The sequence below is a fragment of the Fopius arisanus genome, unplaced genomic scaffold, assembly GCF_000806365.1.
Source record: "Fopius arisanus strain USDA-PBARC FA_bdor unplaced genomic scaffold, ASM80636v1 scaffold00048, whole genome shotgun sequence".
NCBI lineage: Eukaryota > Metazoa > Arthropoda > Insecta > Hymenoptera > Braconidae > Fopius > Fopius arisanus.
This window is the reverse complement of record NW_011887787.1, coordinates 324063-343588: the sequence shown is the minus strand read 5'-3', so window position 1 is coordinate 343588 and position 19526 is coordinate 324063. Positions and strand designations below refer to the sequence as shown.

Sequence of the window (19526 nt, the reverse complement as noted above, 5' to 3'; positions counted from 1 at the left end):
GATGCATGAAAAAAATATATGGAATTTGCATTTTTTATTTTAATGAGAACTCATCCCTATAGTACAGTAGAGTATTTCTTATATTTTTTGGTTTGACTTCATTTGATGAACAAAAAACCGTTCGGGAAAGAGAAAAAGGTTTTTTTTCGTTTTTCAATTTGAATTTTTTGTCATTTAAAAAGTATCGATATATGCAAACTATCGATAGCATTTCGACATATCGAGAACTCGTGCCGTGATAAAAACAACATAACCTCGGTGAATCTGGATACTGGTGAACCGAGTAAAGTGCTTTATTGATTTAGAAAAAACCATTAAGAATTTATTTACACAATGCCAGTGCAACTCATCGGTCGCACCACTGATTTTTGTGGAAAAACTCTTTGGGAACTCGTTGGCAATCTCAAAAATCATGGAAAAGACAGAATAGTCATCAGGCAGCGGTTTCAACGTTACCCTGAGCCCTGTTTCATAAAAATTTTGAAAGTCGGAGCTCTACCTCCAGAGGTTTTCACGTCACCCAAACATGCGGTAATTATCCCGCATTTCAATCCAGGAACTAAAAAATTTTCAATAAAATTCTCTTGAATTCCTTTTTAAAATTCCACTTGTTGTTCTCCAGATATTTAGAACGTGATAATTCCATTTCTTTTCTAGCCAATACACAGTCGAAAATGTATGGCTCTGGTAGAAACGACATTCAGAGGAAAAAAAGATTCACGCATAAGTCAGATGGATCGATCAACCTACAAAACTGATTTTCGATTGGTACCAAAAGACGAGGAGCATAAGTATCTGAACTGGATTGATCGTCCTGAAGTGATTTTACCAAGAACGATGGAATTACCTCCTCTATTACGTGAAATTATGGTGAGGAATCTCAGGGCGAAGGGACAGAAAGTCGATACACCTCCACAAATGACGATACAGTACAATAAGACAGGTATCAAGATCTATCGAGTTGCTGAGGAAGGAGAGACACCTACGATTGTACCCACTATTTCTCTGGGTCCACCAGCCAGTCCTCAACTCTATACAAATGTCAAACCCATTTAATTAAGGGGTAGTTGAACATACCGGAGCTTTAATTGTACAGTCATTGAAAATATAACATTTGTAAGTTGAATTCTTCCACCGTTTATTCATTATTCATCAGTTTACAGATGTCGAAGGGTTGATTGTCCTTTGAAGAAAATATTTCGAAATCGTCTAAAGAAAAATCATTATTTGGTAATTATTTCCGATTTATTGAGACACCGAGGTGTGATGCTTTTCTGTCATTGTACCTAAATTAATTGAAAGAACTGATGAACGTTCTGCTCGTTCTGCAGCAAGAGCCTGCAATTTTAGAAGTGAATAAATGGATGTTCGTCATTATTTATAATAAAATGAATATGTGGATGTACTTGTATATTAATTATTTTTCAGCATTCGAGCGATTAATTCTTCCTGATAATCCTGGATTTTTAAAAAATATCTACGAACTGCCCATTTTGGTGGATATTTCTAAAACTATTACTAAAGTACTTGTGCATTGCGTTTCACCTTCCAGAATTCTCTCAATTCCTGAACGTCCCTCCGTTTTCTCACTATCCACCCACGAACATTTCTCTGAATGATGGATGCAGCATCTCCTCGAGTCCAGAGCCACGACTTCGGATAGATCGGCCTAGGGCTGTTATAGAATTCATCTTAACGTTTCGATTACTTGTTCAATTATTTCGAAATTTTACTTGGAGCTCAACCAATGCTTGAACGGTGGAATTTCAAATACTCCGATCCAATTGGATTGTCTCTCAGGGTGTTCAGGATTTTTGTTCCACAGGTATTCAGCTAAATAATCCAAACCGTTGAATAGGCATTTCGGATCCTGAAGGAATTACTCTGATCTATCAGTAATTCTTAACAGAAAAATAATTATTTGACCCCAATTGTAAATCAAATCGTGGAAATTACTTCGATTGCGTTCCATTTTCGGGCTTCTCTCAACATTTTCTCCATTCCAGGCAGCAAAATTGGAAAAATCTCATTATTCAGGTATTCAAGAGCTTCACATGGAGTTTTCTCGGATTTCAATTCCTCATGCTCTTTCTCCCATTCTTCGAATTCTTCTTTCTCCTCTTTGAATTCTTTCAAAATCGTCTCCCACAGAGATAATTTCTTCCCTGATCCCAAATCTTCTTCACCAGCAAAAGAAATTTCTCCAAAGGAATCCCGAGATTCATCTTCATTCTGTGAATATTCTTCGCACGATTCACTCTTCAAACACTCGCACAGACGATTCCCACATTTTCCAGCTGAAGTTTTGGTGGAAGTTTTGGATAAAGCTGGAGCTGAGAAACTGATGAAAGCCTTCATCTCTTTTCATTTGTTTTTTTTTCAAGCTCTCAGAAATCGCATAATTTTTTCACACTTCTCTATTTTCACAGCTCTTTTAGTAACTATTTCGTAATAATTATTGAAAATGCCAGGCTGCAGCAAGAAATGTGGCAAACAAAAAAAGCGATTGTCGAAAGGTAAAGATCAGTTCCTTCTCCATATCAATCACCAAATAACGATAAATGAGACATATTCAGGATAATATCAAAGAGGTCTTGCCGATATCTTCTCATTTTTGAGGTTATTTGTAAATTTCAGGGAAACCATGGATCAGCCTGACGTGAAAAAATGTGTTTTAAAGTTTTATTATTATTCAATTACTCAAAAATTTACAAAGTCGTGGGTTTATTTTTCTACTTTTTGGGAATTTCCACAAAAGTTTACTGAGAACACAAATTTTTTCACAGCGATGAGTCGTTGAGACATTGAGCAACAATAAAAATTAAAAATCATATATCTTTGTACATCAATTTTATCAACAATTTCCTATAAATTTGTTTGAAAAACGTGAAAAATGAGAAGCTATCGAGAATAACTCGTTAATACTCTTCAACGAAACTAAAAAGATAATCTTCTTCAACAACATGAAGACTCAAAAAGAAGTCAAGATAAATACACAGAGACTGAATACGTCTCAAGTGCAGAAGATCTAACTGATCGAGATTCAATATTATCCGAGGGATTAGAAATGAAGACATCAGGAAAAAGTGCAGACAGTTTTCGAAGCAGATCGCGACGAAAAGACGAGAAGTCTGCAAGAACTCCAGGATCCACTCCAGGAAGAAAAGCTGAGAGAAGAGACCAGGAAGATCGAACTCCCCCGACCCCGAAAGCCTCGAAGAAGTCAAAGAAGTCCTCAGGAGTCACCCACGATGAGTATTACTCTACGGAGGGGAGTTACATATCAACTCCAAGCGGCAAAAAACGGAGAACCCCATATTCCAGCGAGACCGAGGACACTTCAGACACAACGAAGAGTTATCTGAAATGTGTGGCGATGGATTTGTCAAAATTTCTAGGAGAAGAATCGACGGAAACCGAATCCTTCGAGGACGACGGGGATGGGATCGATTGCGAGGACGAGGTGTGCGGAGGATATAAAGTTGCAGTTAAAAAACAGAGAAAAGCCCCATCAAGTAGTGAGTCCTCTGAGGAGGAGACCGGTGGCTCTGAAAAATGTCCAGAATTGTGTGAAGATGATCCCACGAAACTCCCCGAGGAGAAACCAAAAAAATGCGACAGCAATTGTCGCAGAAAGCAGTGGTTTGAGAGACAGAGAGAAAGGAGACAAGCAGAAATGGATGATTATTTATTACGCAAGGGCTTCAGGTCAGTGATCAGCAATAATATTATTATTTATAATGTATTCTATTATTTATTATTTATTTGGGATATTGATATGGGATTTCCACTGGTGGATTTATTATATTTCTACTTCTGAATTGATTATTGGAAAAGTTGTATTTATTCATTTATTGGAGGCTATTCGGGTAGTATTGATTGATAATTTGCCAATCTCTCCTTCAGGTACTTCGATGACATGTGCAAATGCTCCTTAAAGTGCATTATGGCCCAGATGTGTGGCGACCCTTTTGTGAGAAATTTTGCATTTTCCACCGTGGGATTTTTACTTGGGATGAAACTCTGCTGGGAGCTCGATGGGTTCTATGTCATTCTATGAATTCAGCGGTCAGTTTTTATAAATAAATTCAAGTCTGATGAGAATGACAGAATGCGTGCTTTCTGCGTTGAACCGATATCCACGATTTTTATATTATTAATGTGCATGATATTCCGATTGAATTTCCCAGGTTTTGGATTTGAACTATGAGAACGCTCCACTGGAGTGTCGGGAACTCAATTTTTTTTTATACGTAAAATTACACAATATACTCATATTTTTTAAACCTTTTTGTCTTATAAATAAATAACAACTGTTTGCAAAACGATTGAGCATTTTTAGGAGATTTTCAGATGTGAATTTTTATTAATTGTTGGTTTAGGTCTTGATCTTTTACTCTTCTTTTTTGAGATTCTTGAATCTATGGGAGTGAGAAAAATGAAAATGATAATTTAGATGAGAATCCGCTCAGTCCTCTGATTCTTCACGATTTTTATGGCGCATATTAATGCCGCTATAGCAACGAGAATTAGGGAAGACAGTATATAAGGAATAACCATGTGAGTTTGACTGGGGAATTTCGAATTTTTAGTCTGTGGTAGCGCAACTCTGAAGGAAATGTCATTCAGCCAATCTACGGTGCCATTTTGTGAGGGCTCCAGGCTTCTGGTCTTCCTCACATGACTCCCAGGACAATTGAGGATGCAATCACCGCCCTCCAGGCACCCAGTGATTTTCACATTCATAATTAATTCGTCGGTTTCCCTCATTGTATCGAACATGAAGGCCTCGAAAATCAAGTAACTCTCGAGAGGCGAAACCCTGGACTGCTCTCGAGAGCTGATCTCCCGGACTTCGGGATTTAAACAACCATTTGAATCCAGGATCCAGACGCTATTCATAATCCTTTTCTGGCGCTTGTTCTCCACGAAATTAACCGTTACATCACTGATTTTCGAATATTTCCAGCCTGAAATCAGTGGAAAATTTCAATAAATAGAATTCTACATTTGAACGTCGATTTTCCTCTAAAGCCATTGATTTATCGCGGAAACGTTAAGAGACCTTTTTTTTATCTTATCAAATTCTAAAGAAAAAAGGTTTCTTGGTATTTTCTCGTAGAATTGGTGGTTTGCGAGAACCACCGATATTTATTAGAAACGAGAAACGGAATAAAGAGAATTATTGTTTTTAATTAATGAAAATAATTAGGAATGAGAAAAGTTACGGTTAAAAAATTACTTCAAGTTTTAGAAAGTCTTTCTCTGAAGTTTTTGGTAAAGCTTTATGAATTTTTAATAATAAAACTTAGAAACTTCATTTTATTCCCCATTCATTTTATAAACAATTTCTCAGAAATTTCTAAAAAAAAGGGAAAAATGAGACGATATCGGCAATAACTCACTAGTTCATCTGAAATTCCCATCGATCCCAAATACATCAATAATCGATTTAACTCCTGAGGCTGTCCCACTTGCATACATGACTGATAAATAAATTAATCAATCCAATGAATGAATTATTAATTTGAATAACTCACCATCACCATCACGGACAACAGCTCTCAACAGGACCTCCTCTCCGAGGATAACGGTTCCCCCGGGTTGGATTCTAGAATCGAACAGTTGTTCCGATCCAAGTGATTTTCGATACAAACCGATCTCCGTCTCGAATGAATTCTTATGGCCACCGGTAGCAACTCTAACTGCCATTCTAGCAGATCTGCAAGGAAAAATAAAGATATCGTTTTTATTTCCTGATCGAGATTACCTCATCGAAAAAAATATTGAATAATTTTAATTTTCGCAATAATGAAAAATAAAATCAATCGAACACTCACGAATCAATAGTTTTAACGTTAAACCGTTTGATATGAGAAGTAATTCGTTCCTGAGTTCTACATCTCAGCAGAACTTTCGTGTCGTGCTTGAGCCGAAGTCCAGGAATCGCTGGAAATCGCAAATTGAGACAGTAAAATTTTTCAGAATCACTGGAGCAGTCCTGGACACCACAACTCCAGAACAGATCACCAGAGAAATCAATTTTGAATTCATCAGTTTTTTTCTGAATTCCGCAGAGGGAATTTCCACTTTCATCCACTACAGGAGCATCTCTGGACTTCAATGGAGTAACTGATGCTCGAAAGTACACCTCGTTCTCTGAATTCCTGCAGGACATCGAGGTGATGATGGAGTTGGAAACGTCTGCTTGAGGGTTCTTCAATTTAATTGGATTCAACGATTGCTTTATAGCTGCGTAGTTGTAATTCGACTGTTCACCAGGACTTGGGGCTTTCAACTGAAGATCTGGAGATGACGTTGGTCTGGGAAAGGCACTCCTCATCCGATTATCAATTACCTCTGGCAACAAGTAATTAGGATCCTCCGGGGGAAGGTACAGCCTCGGTGAAGACCTAGAGGTGTTCGAACTCCTGGGGAAATTTATTAGCACTGTGTCTTCATAATTTCCTGAGGCAGGCACTGAAAATTGAAAAATCATAACAACCTGAAAATTCAGGGTGTTATAAAATATATCTATTATTAATTAAAAATTAATTGCGCAATTGAAATTAACCCACCAAACATTTCCGAATTAAAATCGAACACTCGAACTTTTTCTTCCACGCAGTTGATCTCATGTTCCTGAAGATTTACGACGATCGACTGAGTCTTTTAGCCTGAGGGAAATGCCTTTTAAAGGCCGCGATTATTGTCGCGTATTCGGGTGTTTTTTAATTTGCCTGACCTGGACGGGTTGTCAAAACCGTCATTGTTGTCAGTGTGTTCATTATTAAGCACCCGGTCTTCGTGATCTGCACGGAGATCGGGTACTTAGCATAAAACATCGTCAACGATTCGATGATTTTGAGGGGCCCATTAAGTCCACTGCTGATAAACAACTCTCTTCCTCTCTTGCATTCGATTGTTGGTTCTTCCCTTTCTTTCCCCTTTTGACATGACTGTTCTTCATTCACGTGCATCTAGGTTAAAAGGTTTTCGTGACGCCCATTGTACATTCGATCGTGTCAACGCCATTTCATTTAACGATTTTTTTAATCGCTTGTTGGGTAATCGATAATGAGTATAGCTGAGTTAATTTTTTTTCTTCGTTAAGATGAACGCATTTTGGGGGAATCGCCGATCTGGGATTTTTGAGGGAAACTTACTTTTTTGCTAAATGAATTTTTCAATCAATTAACGATTGATTCCTTACATATTCGACTTATAAATGGCTCATAGATCATAATAAAATCATTAAAGTTATAAAAACCATAAAACATTAAATGAAAAAATAAAAAATGTCGCCTCAACCGGAGAAGTCAATTTATAATTTTCGAATTTCTTCAATAAACTCTTGATTCCTCATGTCTCTACAGATAAAACGATGTAACATCAAAGCAAATGCCAGTGCAAATTGGAAAGAAGAAACTAGTACTCGAAATTGTTTTGCGATTAATAGATTGATGACAAATAGAGTGGCCTGCGATAAGATAGAGCTAGCACATTTGTCCGAGTAAATTTCCATGAGGAAAGTGATGAGGTACATGTCGAGCATTAAAATCGGTACAGCAATGTGCTTACGTGTTCAGTCAAGGACAGAAAAACGGGGGAAACCATTCACCATTATCTAATATTAGCCCAGTAACGCATCTACTCTCAAACCCACAACATCGTCCTCGAGAAAAATGGGAGAGCATCTAAAAGACCTGCAATCGCTACTCCAGCGATCTCTCGGTGACAATTACACGGTTGATAATTACACAACAGAGGATTTACTACCGCCAGGTGAGAATTACGGTAGCAAAATGCTCAAGGTCGACGTTAAATTGAAAAATCAGGACGACGGAAAAACAGAGGAGCTGCACCTTGTCGGTAAATTACTACCCTCGAATCCCCAGGTACGAGCGATGCTGGATTTCTCTGTGACCTTCAAAAAAGAGACATTCATGTACTCGAAACTCCTGCCATACTATCGAAAATTGGAGATTGAAAATGGAGTGGATGAGGCTTTTAATTTCGCTCCAAAGTGCTACGGATCGAGATTGGGGCTGGGCTCTGCTGGAAATTTCGACGACAATGCACTACTTCTTCTGGAAAATCTGAAGCCCCAGGGGTATTACTGTGTGGACAGAAGAACTGGATGCTCTCTGCCCCACGCTAGAATAGCGGTGAATGCTCTGGCGAATTTTCATGCCCTCGGAATGGCGACGAAGGAGAATGACCCCGAGTTCTTTGAGACCCTGAAAATTGAAGCCAAGTCCCTCGATATAGGAGATCCAGAAAAGTGGAAGGAACTAGCTCGACAGAGGTTCAAGGACATCGATGATGATCCTGAAGTGAAAAAATACTACAAGTCCTGTGAAACCATGTCTATGGCGGTCTTCGAGAAATGGATGGCACCCCCTGAAGAACCCTGGGCCTCTATTACCCACTCAGACTTCTGGACCAACAACTTCATGTTTCGGGATGGCAGTGATGGACAACCCGATGACATCAAGCTCGTTGACTTCCAGAATTTTCTCTTTACCAGTCCTCTCAGGGAGATCATCTTTTTCGTGACGTCTGGGCTTGATAGTGAAACTGTTGGGCACGTCGATGAACTTATTGATTTCTACTATGAGACTCTCATCGAGAAGATGAAGTCCTTGGGCTGCGATGTATCCGCGTATTCACGGGAGAGTTTTGATGAAAAAATGCGAGAGGATGCGGCCATTGAATTTGGACACTCTATGTGTCTTCTGCATGTTATCACCCTGGACAGCTCAAGTGTTTCTCAGGCTGATAATATTATAGAAGTCATGGAGTCTAAACACAAAAATGTGATGTATCAAAAGAGGCTGAGGGAACTCATCCGGACATATTGCAGGAAAGGCTGGTTGAAAGAGTGATATTCACGTGAAAAATAAATACTTTTTAAAATTCCCATTATTATTTCAATCCTTTATGATTGAATTTTCATTGTCTCTCGTTCTTCTTATACGCTTCCCGGAAATTCCAATTCTATCCAAAAAGTAAATAAATCAAAATCTTGTTATTTATTGCATAAAAAATTAAATAATTGAATTTGAAGTGATTTTTTAAAATTGAATTTCAATCAATTGTAACTAAAAATTTCCGAAAGCCGTATAATGACCTGGAGATGGAGAAATAAGGGATATAGATAAATAAAGAATTTGTTTATAACTCGTCATCGAATTGTTGTGAGAATTCTGGAAATTTTAACGGTGAATTTCTGTTTTTTTTTTCGCTGGAAAAAAAATTATTCGAAATGACGTTCCACTTCAGGGGTAGATACCAGTACTCGTGTTGTGGTTGCAAGAGTGAGAAGAAGTCAGTATTTTGGTGATTGCCTTAGCGAAATGAATTATGTTACAAGTGAATTTTTACACTAGGAGTGTTTGATTAAGTGGCTGAATGATGACTGAGCAGGAAATACGTCATCAATTGAGAGTTGTACTTCCCACTCACATTCCTCCCAGTCCTTGAACCAGAATAGACGTAGATTTGCAATGGAGAAGCCATTGACAACTTCGCAACCATGTAATAACAATTTAATAACGATTTACCGTTTCTCGTCTCATCAAAACAAAATTGAGCGAAAAATAAAAGACCCGAAGAAATTTCGGGGAATAATGAATTATGTATTAATTGTAGAATAAATTTTATGGTTTACGTTATTTCTGGTTGTTAAACATTCTTTTTTCTTCCTTTGTTTTATTTGTTACTTTGGGTTTATATAAAATATTATTCATTGAAAATTTCAGTGGAAATTGTTCACGAACTCAGGCATTTATTTTTTCATCGACAGAAAAAAATCTTAAGTAATTTAATATTCCAAGTACACACGAAAGACTTGTTTATGAAAAAACGTAAATTTTGGAATTGGTTTTGGATTTTAGAATCGGCAATTTATGAATTAAGAAGTCATTGCCGACCCCTCGATTTTCATGATTTTTTTGAAATTTCATTTTAAGATTTTATCATTATTCAATGACTCACAAAGCGTCTATTAATCTCAAGACATTAAATAATAATAAATTTTCAAAACCGTATATTTTCTCGCGTCTATTTTATCAACCGTTTCCCAGAAACCGGCAAAAAACAATTCGAACAATTATAATATATCGGCAATAATTAATCTGGGACACAATCCGCCTTTGTATAAGGTGTAATACCCATACTTTGAGAAATAAATAATAATAATAAATAAATCGGCGATAACTCTTCAAATCCGGATAAAACCAATTAAAAAAAATAATCAATGGTTCTTCTGGAAATAAATCTCAGATGCTAAAACCAAAAATCAAATCAAAAAAATTATCTTCACTTATTTTTTTCTACATTGACCGCGTTATTAATCAGCTGCGTGACATTTAAGGAATTCGCTATCGATTTCTCCCACCAGATAAATCGAGTCGACGTGTTCAGCAATTGACACCAAAACCACGAAATCCCGTCAGTACCCTAACAACTTGGATTAAACCAACAGCTCCCTCAAAATGACAGAGCCAGATCTAAAAGACCTGCAATCTGTCCTGCAATCAGCACTAGGTGACGACCTGACAATCCAAAACTACGAAATGAAGGATCTCCTTCCACCAGGTGAAAATTACGGCAGCAAAATCGTAAGTCTTCACGTGACCATCACCAGGAGAAAAATTCGGGAAGATCTAGATCTAGTGGGAAAAATCCCACCACCTACGAGGGAGCAGCGAGAAATGTTGGACAGTCCCAACACATTCCGAAAAGAGATCTTCATGTACTCGAAGATTTTTCCATTCTACCGGAAATTGGAGATCGAGAGCGGGATCGAGGACTCGGATCTCGCTCCGAGGTACTTTGGATCGAGATTGGGGCCTGACCCGGAGGACTTCGAGGACGCACTGATTCTCATTGAAGACCTGAGGCCCAGGGGGTACTACACCGCAGGGAGAAGAACCGGATGTGACCTGCAGCACGCCAGGATGACGGTGAAAGCGATGGCGAGGTTCCACGCCCTCGGAATGGCCGCGAAGGAAAAGGATCCTGAGTTCTTCGAGATCCTCAGGTACAAGTCATCAATAAAATCATCTGTAAATTTTTTTTTATCATCAGAACACTATCTTATACCTTTCAATATAGGCCAGTCAAATTGGACCACCTCAAACAGTCCTGGCAGGCTGAAATTATACCAAAATGTAGAGAAAATTCCCCTCATCATCATATTAAAAATGTGCACCCACACGTTCAGCAGAAATGTGTTTAATTAATTAAAAAGTTGGGGCGAACGCCAAAAAACTGTACTGGATTAATTGTTCTAATCCTATCGAAAAGATAAAAAATATTCAGAGGTTGGGCTGATCTAATTCTTCAAATTTCGAGTCGAAGTAATGATCCTAATCCTACCATTATCTTTTAATTAATTTTTAAACATCGTTGAGCACAAAAAGACCCAAAAATCAGCTGATTGTGTATGCCCGGTCCCCCGTTGCGCGCGCCGCTCATGGGTATACGCGGGATGCGCAGGAGTTTGAAATGCCCTGTGCAGTGCGTCCGATTCAGTGCGAAACAGTGAAAGTTTCATATTTTTCATTAGATTAATTTTTTTTCAACAATTCTTTAATTCTCAGTTTCACCCGCAATTATTTTTTTGGTCGCCATCTTGATAATTGAGGTTTTATTCTCGCGTAATTGAACTCTCAGGATTATTATTCCCTCCCAAGATCTAATTACCTACAAGTCCCAAGTAACGAATCCTCATTTAAGTCTAACACTTCATTTTTTTTATTAGTCCAGCGGTCGTAATTACTCCCCCGTAAACGGCATAATATATTTTTAATATAAATCTAATTTTTTGAATATAAAATGAGGATTTAAGTCAGGATTCTAGGGGAAGATATAATTAAAATTCGAGGAATTAAAATCCAGGTGTTAATTTGAAGTTTTGGTGAATCCTCAGGATGGAGGCCAGATGCATCGACATGGCGCATCCCGAGCAGTGGGTTCCCATCATCGCCGAGAGGATTCAGGACGTCAAGAAGGACCCGGAGATCAGGGATTACTTCGAGGCGTGCGGTCGGTGCCTGGCAAAGGGAAACTACGACACCTGGTTGGCGACTCCAGAAGAGCCCTGGTCCAGCATCATCCACGCCGACTTCTGGGCGAACAACATAATGTACAAAAAATCCAAGGATGGTCAAGTTGACGACGTCAAGCTCATAGACTTCCAGAACTATCTCTTCCTCAGTCCATTGAGGGACTTGACTTTCTTCGTTACTTGTGGCCTTGATCATGAAGCTATTGATCACGTTGATGAGCTTATTGATTTTTATTACGAGAGTCTCCTGGAACGGCTCAAACTACTCAATTGTGATGTTCGACGGTATGACAGGGAGAGTTTCGAGGAGAGACTTCGAGAGGATGCCCAGGTAGAGTTCTCCCACTGCCTGAGTATGACGAAGATTATTACCCTCGATGTAGAGCCCAGTCATCCGGACTGCCAGAATGTCAAACACCTCCTGCAGCATGGGGAAAGCAATCCGGCTTACACAAGAAAACTCAGAGATCTCGTGATGACTTATAATAAGAGAGGCTGGCTCCAGGAGAAGTGATGAGAATGATTCCTCTACCTGAAATTCTTTGTTTATTGAAATGAAAATAAATTCAATTGAGAGCAATACTGCAGTTTCTAAGTGTAATTATTATTCAAGTAGTTATTCTTCATCTTCTGAAGGAAGTGGATCACTTTAAAGCTCGGGCGTGTCCGCCTCGAATTTTTAAACGATTATTCAATATATTTCATTGATAATTATTAGTTGTTGATTAATTAACGGTTATTAATGGATGAGAACAGATTGGTTCTTATTTTTCTGTCTTATCAACCCGCATTGATAACGCAAGCTACAGAATTCGGGATCAGCACTGGAAATTTAAATTATTCTGATGCATGGAATACTTGAGGAGTCTTTCGAGTTTGGAAATAAAATTGTTAAAAATTGTGGAATAATAAAAAATCGCGGGGGATCAGACTGATATTTACTTGACAAAAACATTATTTGCACGCATATTCGACTCCATATCTCCGATTTCGCATATACTATCTATTCTTCACGGTAATTGCACGTATGGATTACCGCGGCATCAATTCAATTAATACGCCGACTGATAAGAAATTTCTTCAGCAATCGCTGTCAGATGACAGACGCAACTGCATCCTGACGCGCCCGACATGGAGAAATTTTCAAATGGAACACATGTGAGTGCAAAATTCCATTCTCAAATCAAAAGAAAAAATTATTAAACTCTGAATTCTTTAATTAATCATAGTTAATTGGTCTTAGAACGGTCACGTTAACGAGGGCCTCGACACCGGGGAAAAATTTCCGGAAGACATTGAGACTCCAGTCCCCCAGGAGTCGTCCCCTGTGAGTCTGACATCAACAAAATAATTTAATTAAAAAATAGTAATAACAATAAGTACAAAATATTTTTAAAATAATTGGCATGTTGCAATTACCGATTTATCTCGAAAACAATTAATTTTGGATGGAAATGAAAAAGAATTTTTTTGTAGCTGATTAAATTTCGGGCAATTAAAATTTTCTGATGTTTTCTCCCAAAGTCAATAGATTCTGAGATAAATCAACGTAAAGAACGTGAATTCAGTTCATCATCATTTCACTAATTTTCTATCGAATTCTCTTGGTCTCGTGTGGATCTGCAGGCGACACAATCAGAAGAAAAACCAGAATGGAGTGGAAATCTTCAGTTCCTGATGGCCTGCATCGCCACGTCAGTGGGTCTGGGGAACGTCTGGAGATTTCCCTACACAGCCTACGAAAATGGAGGCGGAGCCTTCCTGATCCCCTACATCATAGTCCTAATCATCATAGGAAAACCATTCTACTACATGGAAGCAGCGATGGGTCAATTCACTAGTAGATCCTGTGCAGGATTGTGGGATCTCACCCCAGCAATGAGAGGTAAAATTACTCAACAATCTCAATGTCTGATTTTAATTACTCAATCTATCAGACTTCTCAAAGGTTTTGTAAGACCCAGAGAATTCCTCACCTGATTAATTATAATTAATTCCTATTTACATGAGAATAATAATTATTGCATTAAGTCAACTTAAAAAAAATGCATCGAATTACTAAATTTTTGATTTTCCATCATACGATGGAGAAGATATAATATCGCCACGTGGAGTGCACACATTATTTATCACCTGGGATTACCTCGGATTTACCGTCTTATTGCAGTGCATACGACTTTGTAGTGGTACTGATAACTTCTCTTACCTCCTCAGGATTAGGATTCGGTCAGGCGTTCGTTGGGAGCTACGTAGTCAGCTATTACTGCTCGTTAATGGCCCTCGCCCTTTTCTACCTGGTCGCAAGTTTCCAGGGTGAATTGCCCTGGACCTACTGCTGGGACCAGTGGACCGATCCCTGCGTGTCTCAGCACTCGAATTTGAGTGAGGTCCAGGCATCTGGAGTGAAAGTGACGGGTTCCGCTGAATTATATTTCCGGTGAATATTTTATCATCGAGATGAAAAGAATTTCCAAAGATCTAGGGACTGTGAGAACAATTAGACGACATGTTTTTGTCGAATGAGATATCAATTTGTTTTTTTGTTATAGGAAGGAAGTGTTGAGGGAAACAGACTACATTGAGTCTGGAATAGGTTTGCCTTCGTGGAGATTGACAATTTGTCTAGCTCTGACTTGGCTGTCTGTCTTCATCGTCCTTCACCGAGGAATCCAGGACACTGGAAAGGCTGTTTACTTCCTCGCTATTTTTCCTTACATCATCATGATTGCTCTTCTGATAAGGGCAGTCACCCTCGAGGGAGCAGGCAGTGGGATTATGTTTTTCATCACCCCAAACTGGGACAAACTCTGGGATCCCCATGTCTGGTATGCAGCAATCACCCAGTGCTTCTTCTCCCTGTCCGTTTGCTTCGGACCCATTGTCACTTACTCATCTCACAACAGGTTTTTCCACCCGATGCACAGGTGTGTTAAATACTTTTTTTCACGGTCAGGTCTTTATCAGAACTTTTACAACAGCAATTCATTCGAATTACGTGCAGCTCAAGTGAGATTAATTTCTGGGGAATGGGGATAATCCCTTGTTTAATTATTCTTCAGGGACGTGATGATTGTTACCACGTTGGACACGCTGACGAGCTTGATGGCAGGCTGCACGATATTTGCAATCCTTGGGAATTTGGCGTATGAAATGGGAACTGATGATATTGCTAGTGTCGTCAAGGGTGGAACTGGACTCGCTTTCATCTCGTATCCTGATGCCCTGGGGAGATTTTCATTCGTACCCCAAGTTTTTTCGGTTCTATTCTTCATCATGATATTCGTATTGGGATTGGGCACTGCAATGGCACTTGCTGGCACTGTTTTTCTCGCTGCCTGCGAATATTTACCGAATGCGAAGAAATGGCTCGTTACACTCGTGATATCAGTCATTGGATTTGCTGTGGGACTCATTTATATCACTCCGGTATTTTTTTTTTGCAATTAATTCTCGCTAAATCCACGAATTAACTCGAAAATTATTTGATAAATTATAATTTATCCTCGTTTTTTAAATTTTATTTCGTTATTTCTTTATTTGTTTATCATTAATTCAATAGGTTTTTTGAAATATCAATTTTATCTTTTCCACTGAAATAATTTAATTGTACAATAATTTTTTATAGTATTGACCATATGGAGTAGAAATTACCAAGACAAATTAAATAATTATAAGTTTCAATTAATTGTTTAGGGAGGACAATGGCTCGTGGCTCTCGTCGATTATTACGGAGGGACTTTAGTTGCAATCGTGGTTGGAGTACTGGAAATAATTTCGGTTTGCTGGATTTATGGACTGAGTAATTTCTTGAATGACGTGGAATTCATGCTGGGTGTGAGGCCTGGAGTTCATTGGAGACTCTGTTGGCTGCTCATTACCCCTGGACTAATGATTGTCATCATGATTTATACTTTTTGTATTTACTCGCCCCTCAAGTACGATGGGAAATACTACCCAGACTGGGCATACGGTAATTATCCCACATAATTGCGATTATAAATATTTATTTCTAGGTATTTATCACTTTTATTGCGCATTCCAGTGGTTGGGTGGATTTTATTTTCCCTCGCGATGGTGCAAATTCCAGGATGGGTTGTGTATTATGTGGATAAACAATATAAATTATCAATCCTGGAAGCAATTAAAACTGCATTTACACCGGCGACCACCTGGGGACCAAAATGTCAACAGCATCGAGAAAGTTGGCACCAATTTGTCGAAGAGAAAAGGTCAAAGCACAAAAAAGGATTGAAGCATTTGCTCTTCGATTAATTTATTACCATAAAAAAAAATAATTCAGTCATTTATTTCAATACCATTCCCATCGAAAAATCATTATACCAATGAACAATTAAAACTCTAATAATTAATAATTGAAACATGAATGAATGAAGAAATAGTTTACACCTCGATTAATTTATTAACAACATTACATCCATGTATATAAAATAATTTTTCCCTTCCATGGGTGCAAGTGGAACCCAGAAAATCCCCTAAAAGCTGAACGCCTCATAAATATTAGCCCCGAATGACTTGAACATCTCATTCATGATGAGCTTCTGCAGCCAGTCCGCAGATATATCATTCTGAGTGGGTGCATCAGGCACTTGTCCATTGATAATAGGAATAATCTTGGCCATGGGCATCGTAATTTTATTAATATCCAAGAATCCATTCTTCTTCTCCAAATCCTTCAGACTGGAAATTCCATTTTTCTCGAAAGGAATTTCAATAAAATACTCCGAGATCTTATCAATCAGCGCCACAAATCCGGTCCTGACATTTGCCTGCACGAGATTCTGCAGCTCCTGGCTCTCCAAGAGATCCAGAGTCTCATTGATAATTTTCTTAAGAAGGGGATCATCTTCACGTTCGACCTTGGATGGTAGCATGTAACTCGTGAGCTTCTTGACCGGATCATTCTCCTCATCGAGGATTACAGTGGAAATTATGGCGAGGTAGATCTGCTCCAGGTCTCTGATACTGAGTTTATCAGTCAGTTTGATAGAGCTGACTGTATGCTCGACGTGCCTTTCAATGAAGCCGCTGAGCCTCTGGATTCCCTCGTCGATGAAGTAGCTGCAGAGGGTGAGGTATTTCTGTTGAAGCTGCTCACTCAGGGAGCCAGAGTCCAGAGTCTTCTGGTAGTTCTTGAACATATAAGCACCCATAAGGCTCAGCTGCACCCTGAGGGTCGCCACGAGCATCGTATTGGCATAGATTATGGTGGCAGAACGAGCTATCGAGAAGACTTTCAATTTATTCCAGGCGGCTATCTTGTCAGCTGAGCCCTCTCTAAGATCATTGACGACTTTCTCAGTATCCAGAGATTTTGTCACAGAATTTCTCACACACACTGCAAGATTCATTATCGTCTGATTGCAGGATCTCTCAGTGCTCTCGAAATGTTGACTCCTTCTCGATCCCTGCAGCAACTTCTGCACCTCATTCTGCTTCCATTCTAACAGCTTCTGCCTGCTGCACCTCCAGAGAACAACAGCTCCACCCATTATTACCCCACTGACTACCAACGTACGTCGATGATTCCTCAAGAATCGACCTAGTGACGAGAACATTGTGAATTTTCTTTGAGGTTCTCTCTTGACCCATTCACCGTCTCTATCCTTAGCATTAATTTAACGGGGATTTGGGCTATTCTGCCTCGAAGGCTCCTGAAGACTGGGCTACTTTCTCCAGGCGATTTGTTATGTAGTTTGTTGTGTCGATGAAACGCTCAATGCAGTTTACCAGACACCTCTCGGTTTTTGATTCCAGACGCGGTGTTGGACGGTCCACACAAGTGTCCCAACAGATTTCTGTCAGGCTATGCACTAGACCCTGTAATTCATATATTTTCTTGAATGAATGAATTTTACTGATATTTATAAAATCTGAGAAGAGCGATTAATGGAAAATTTACCATTAGGTCTACTAATTTAGTAACAAAATAATAATTTGAGTTGAATTTTCCGGTACTGTTGAATATCGATTGATTTCTCAAGTTATTGATTTTAGGTTACGTAATTAACGCATTCTTTAATTAATAATTAATTGATACCAACAAAACAACCAAGTGATCAGTCAAGTAGTGATTCATAAGTATTGAGCTAACCTGAAACTTCTGATTGGCGGCTACAACGTCGATGAATTGTTTCAATTGCACATCAGCAATGCCCTTGGATCCATCGCCATTGAAACTCATATTTTTCTCTCTCTGAGGAAACCAACATGTCTATAATTAAGTAATCAACGAAAAGAGCAACACGTAAACATGAAAATCCTTATCATTAACACCGCGAAAGACGAAAAAAGTCTCATCAGATGAATTAAACTATCGCATTACTTCAATTGCCCTCAGGGCTCATTTTTGCTGACTTCTCTTGGACTTTGTGACTATACTTGAACGGTACTTTACGGCGAACACAAGCCGACATGTGAAAAAAAGCTGCGTAATGAGCGGTTTGAGCCGTAACAATCACCACGCAATATCAACATTCCCGTGAAAAATCCGCAAGTTATTTCAGAAATCGATTAATGCGAGTTTTAACCTCAACAATAGAGAAACACCGCAAATTTTTTAGTAATTATTACTCAAATGACATCTGACAGATCTTCCCTAATTGCTTCATTAATTTTTAATTATAATCATGAAGGTACCTCAAGCGATCGTCCACTCCTACTGTCAATCAATTTTGCGATCTGCTGTAACTTTTACTGCAAAAATTATAACAATACAACACGTAAACAAACATTTGCGCAATGTCCCTGCTCACTTTGCTAGTGCGCATGCTCAAATGTTCTCTCTTTTGGGCGCTTGGTTCAAAAAACCGATGGAAGCACCATCTTCTCCGTGGGGCAATTATCATATTCAGTTTGGAGTCGACGGGGTGAATTTTATTTTCTGCGATATGAATGCTTTTTGTTTTTTATTTGTTTAACTGAAATTTAGTCGACTGTAGAATGAGCGGAAGGGGGAAGCCACATCTTCTGGAATTTCAAATGGAAAAAATGATTCAATATATTGAAGATATACTACTAATGAAATTATATTTTTATAGTGAGCGCGTTGTCTAAGGGGCAACGTGCTTGACTAGCAGCGGATAACTTGGGTTCGATCCCGCCATCATTCGTTTTTTTTTATTCAAAATAATTCCAATTTTTTCTTTTGTAAATGGCTAATCAATCGAAATATTGTTTAAAAACTGAATAGCTCCTCGATTTTCATGTTCCCCTGATACTTTTTCGAAAATTTCGAATTTACAAATTTCAGTGAATAGCTCCTCGATTGTCATGTTCCTCTGATACTTTTTCAAAAATTTCGAATTTTTCAATTTCAGTGGATACCTCCTCGATGGTCATGTTACCCTGATACTTTTTCAAAAATTTCGAATTTTTCAATTGCAGTGAATACCTTCTCGATGTTCATGTTACCCTGATACTTTTTCAAAAA

At 38.6% G+C, this 19526-nt stretch overlaps 6 protein-coding genes across 11 annotated transcripts; 4 read left to right on the top strand and 2 right to left on the bottom strand.

Moving 5' to 3' along the window:
- The first annotated feature begins 227 nt into the window (after positions 1-227).
- On the top strand, positions 228-1126 carry mRpS34 (mitochondrial ribosomal protein S34). Its single transcript, XM_011306488.1, has 2 exons — positions 228-531; positions 658-1126. The coding sequence occupies exons 1-2, from the start codon at positions 334-336 to the stop codon at positions 1054-1056; spliced, it is 597 nt and encodes a 198-aa protein (XP_011304790.1). The 5' UTR covers positions 228-333; the 3' UTR covers positions 1057-1126.
- Positions 1127-1215: 89 nt separating this feature from the next.
- On the bottom strand, positions 1216-2443 carry LOC105267550 (IQ domain-containing protein K-like). Its single transcript, XM_011306483.1, has 4 exons — positions 1957-2443; positions 1734-1870; positions 1546-1675; positions 1216-1338 (listed from the first exon to the last, which is right to left on the bottom strand). Exons 1-4 carry the CDS (start codon positions 2356-2358, stop codon positions 1246-1248), a joined length of 762 nt encoding a protein of 253 aa, XP_011304785.1. The 5' UTR covers positions 2359-2443; the 3' UTR covers positions 1216-1245.
- Positions 2427-4268, top strand: LOC105267551 (transcriptional regulator ATRX homolog). Of its 4 annotated transcripts, none has more exons than XM_011306487.1 (3): positions 2427-2516; positions 3059-3708; positions 3907-4268. In XM_011306487.1, the coding sequence occupies exons 2-3, from the start codon at positions 3068-3070 to the stop codon at positions 4058-4060; spliced, it is 795 nt and encodes a 264-aa protein (XP_011304789.1). In that variant the 5' UTR covers positions 2427-2516; positions 3059-3067; the 3' UTR covers positions 4061-4268. The 4 variants fall into 4 exon arrangements, with proteins under 4 accessions (XP_011304789.1, XP_011304788.1, XP_011304786.1 ...); XM_011306486.1 differs by having other exon boundaries at positions 2432-2516; positions 3066-3708; XM_011306484.1 differs by having other exon boundaries at positions 2432-2516; positions 2970-3708.
- A 3280-nt stretch (positions 4269-7548) lies between these two features.
- On the top strand, positions 7549-12649 carry LOC105267624 (uncharacterized). The gene is made up of 3 exons (XM_011306610.1): positions 7549-8884; positions 10490-11047; positions 11939-12649. Exons 1-3 carry the CDS (start codon positions 7686-7688, stop codon positions 12588-12590), a joined length of 2409 nt encoding a protein of 802 aa, XP_011304912.1. The 5' UTR covers positions 7549-7685; the 3' UTR covers positions 12591-12649.
- A 504-nt stretch (positions 12650-13153) lies between these two features.
- LOC105267549 (sodium-dependent nutrient amino acid transporter 1) lies at positions 13154-16416 on the top strand. The gene is made up of 8 exons (XM_011306482.1): positions 13154-13234; positions 13320-13403; positions 13703-13961; positions 14291-14513; positions 14626-15000; positions 15136-15502; positions 15770-16046; positions 16119-16416. The coding sequence occupies exons 1-8, from the start codon at positions 13208-13210 to the stop codon at positions 16346-16348; spliced, it is 1842 nt and encodes a 613-aa protein (XP_011304784.1). The 5' UTR covers positions 13154-13207; the 3' UTR covers positions 16349-16416.
- A 48-nt stretch (positions 16417-16464) lies between these two features.
- Positions 16465-18849, bottom strand: Pex3 (peroxin 3). Of its 3 annotated transcripts, none has more exons than XM_011306479.1 (3): positions 18734-18849; positions 18189-18290; positions 16465-17914 (listed from the first exon to the last, which is right to left on the bottom strand). In XM_011306479.1, exon 3 carries the CDS (start codon positions 17650-17652, stop codon positions 16570-16572), a length of 1083 nt encoding a protein of 360 aa, XP_011304781.1. In that variant the 5' UTR covers positions 17653-17914; positions 18189-18290; positions 18734-18849; the 3' UTR covers positions 16465-16569. The 3 variants fall into 3 exon arrangements, with proteins under 3 accessions (XP_011304781.1, XP_011304782.1, XP_011304783.1); XM_011306480.1 differs by lacking the exon at positions 18734-18849 and adding an exon at positions 18420-18691; XM_011306481.1 differs by lacking the exons at positions 18189-18290; positions 18734-18849 and adding an exon at positions 17997-18101.
- Between the last annotated feature and the right edge of the window lie 677 nt (positions 18850-19526).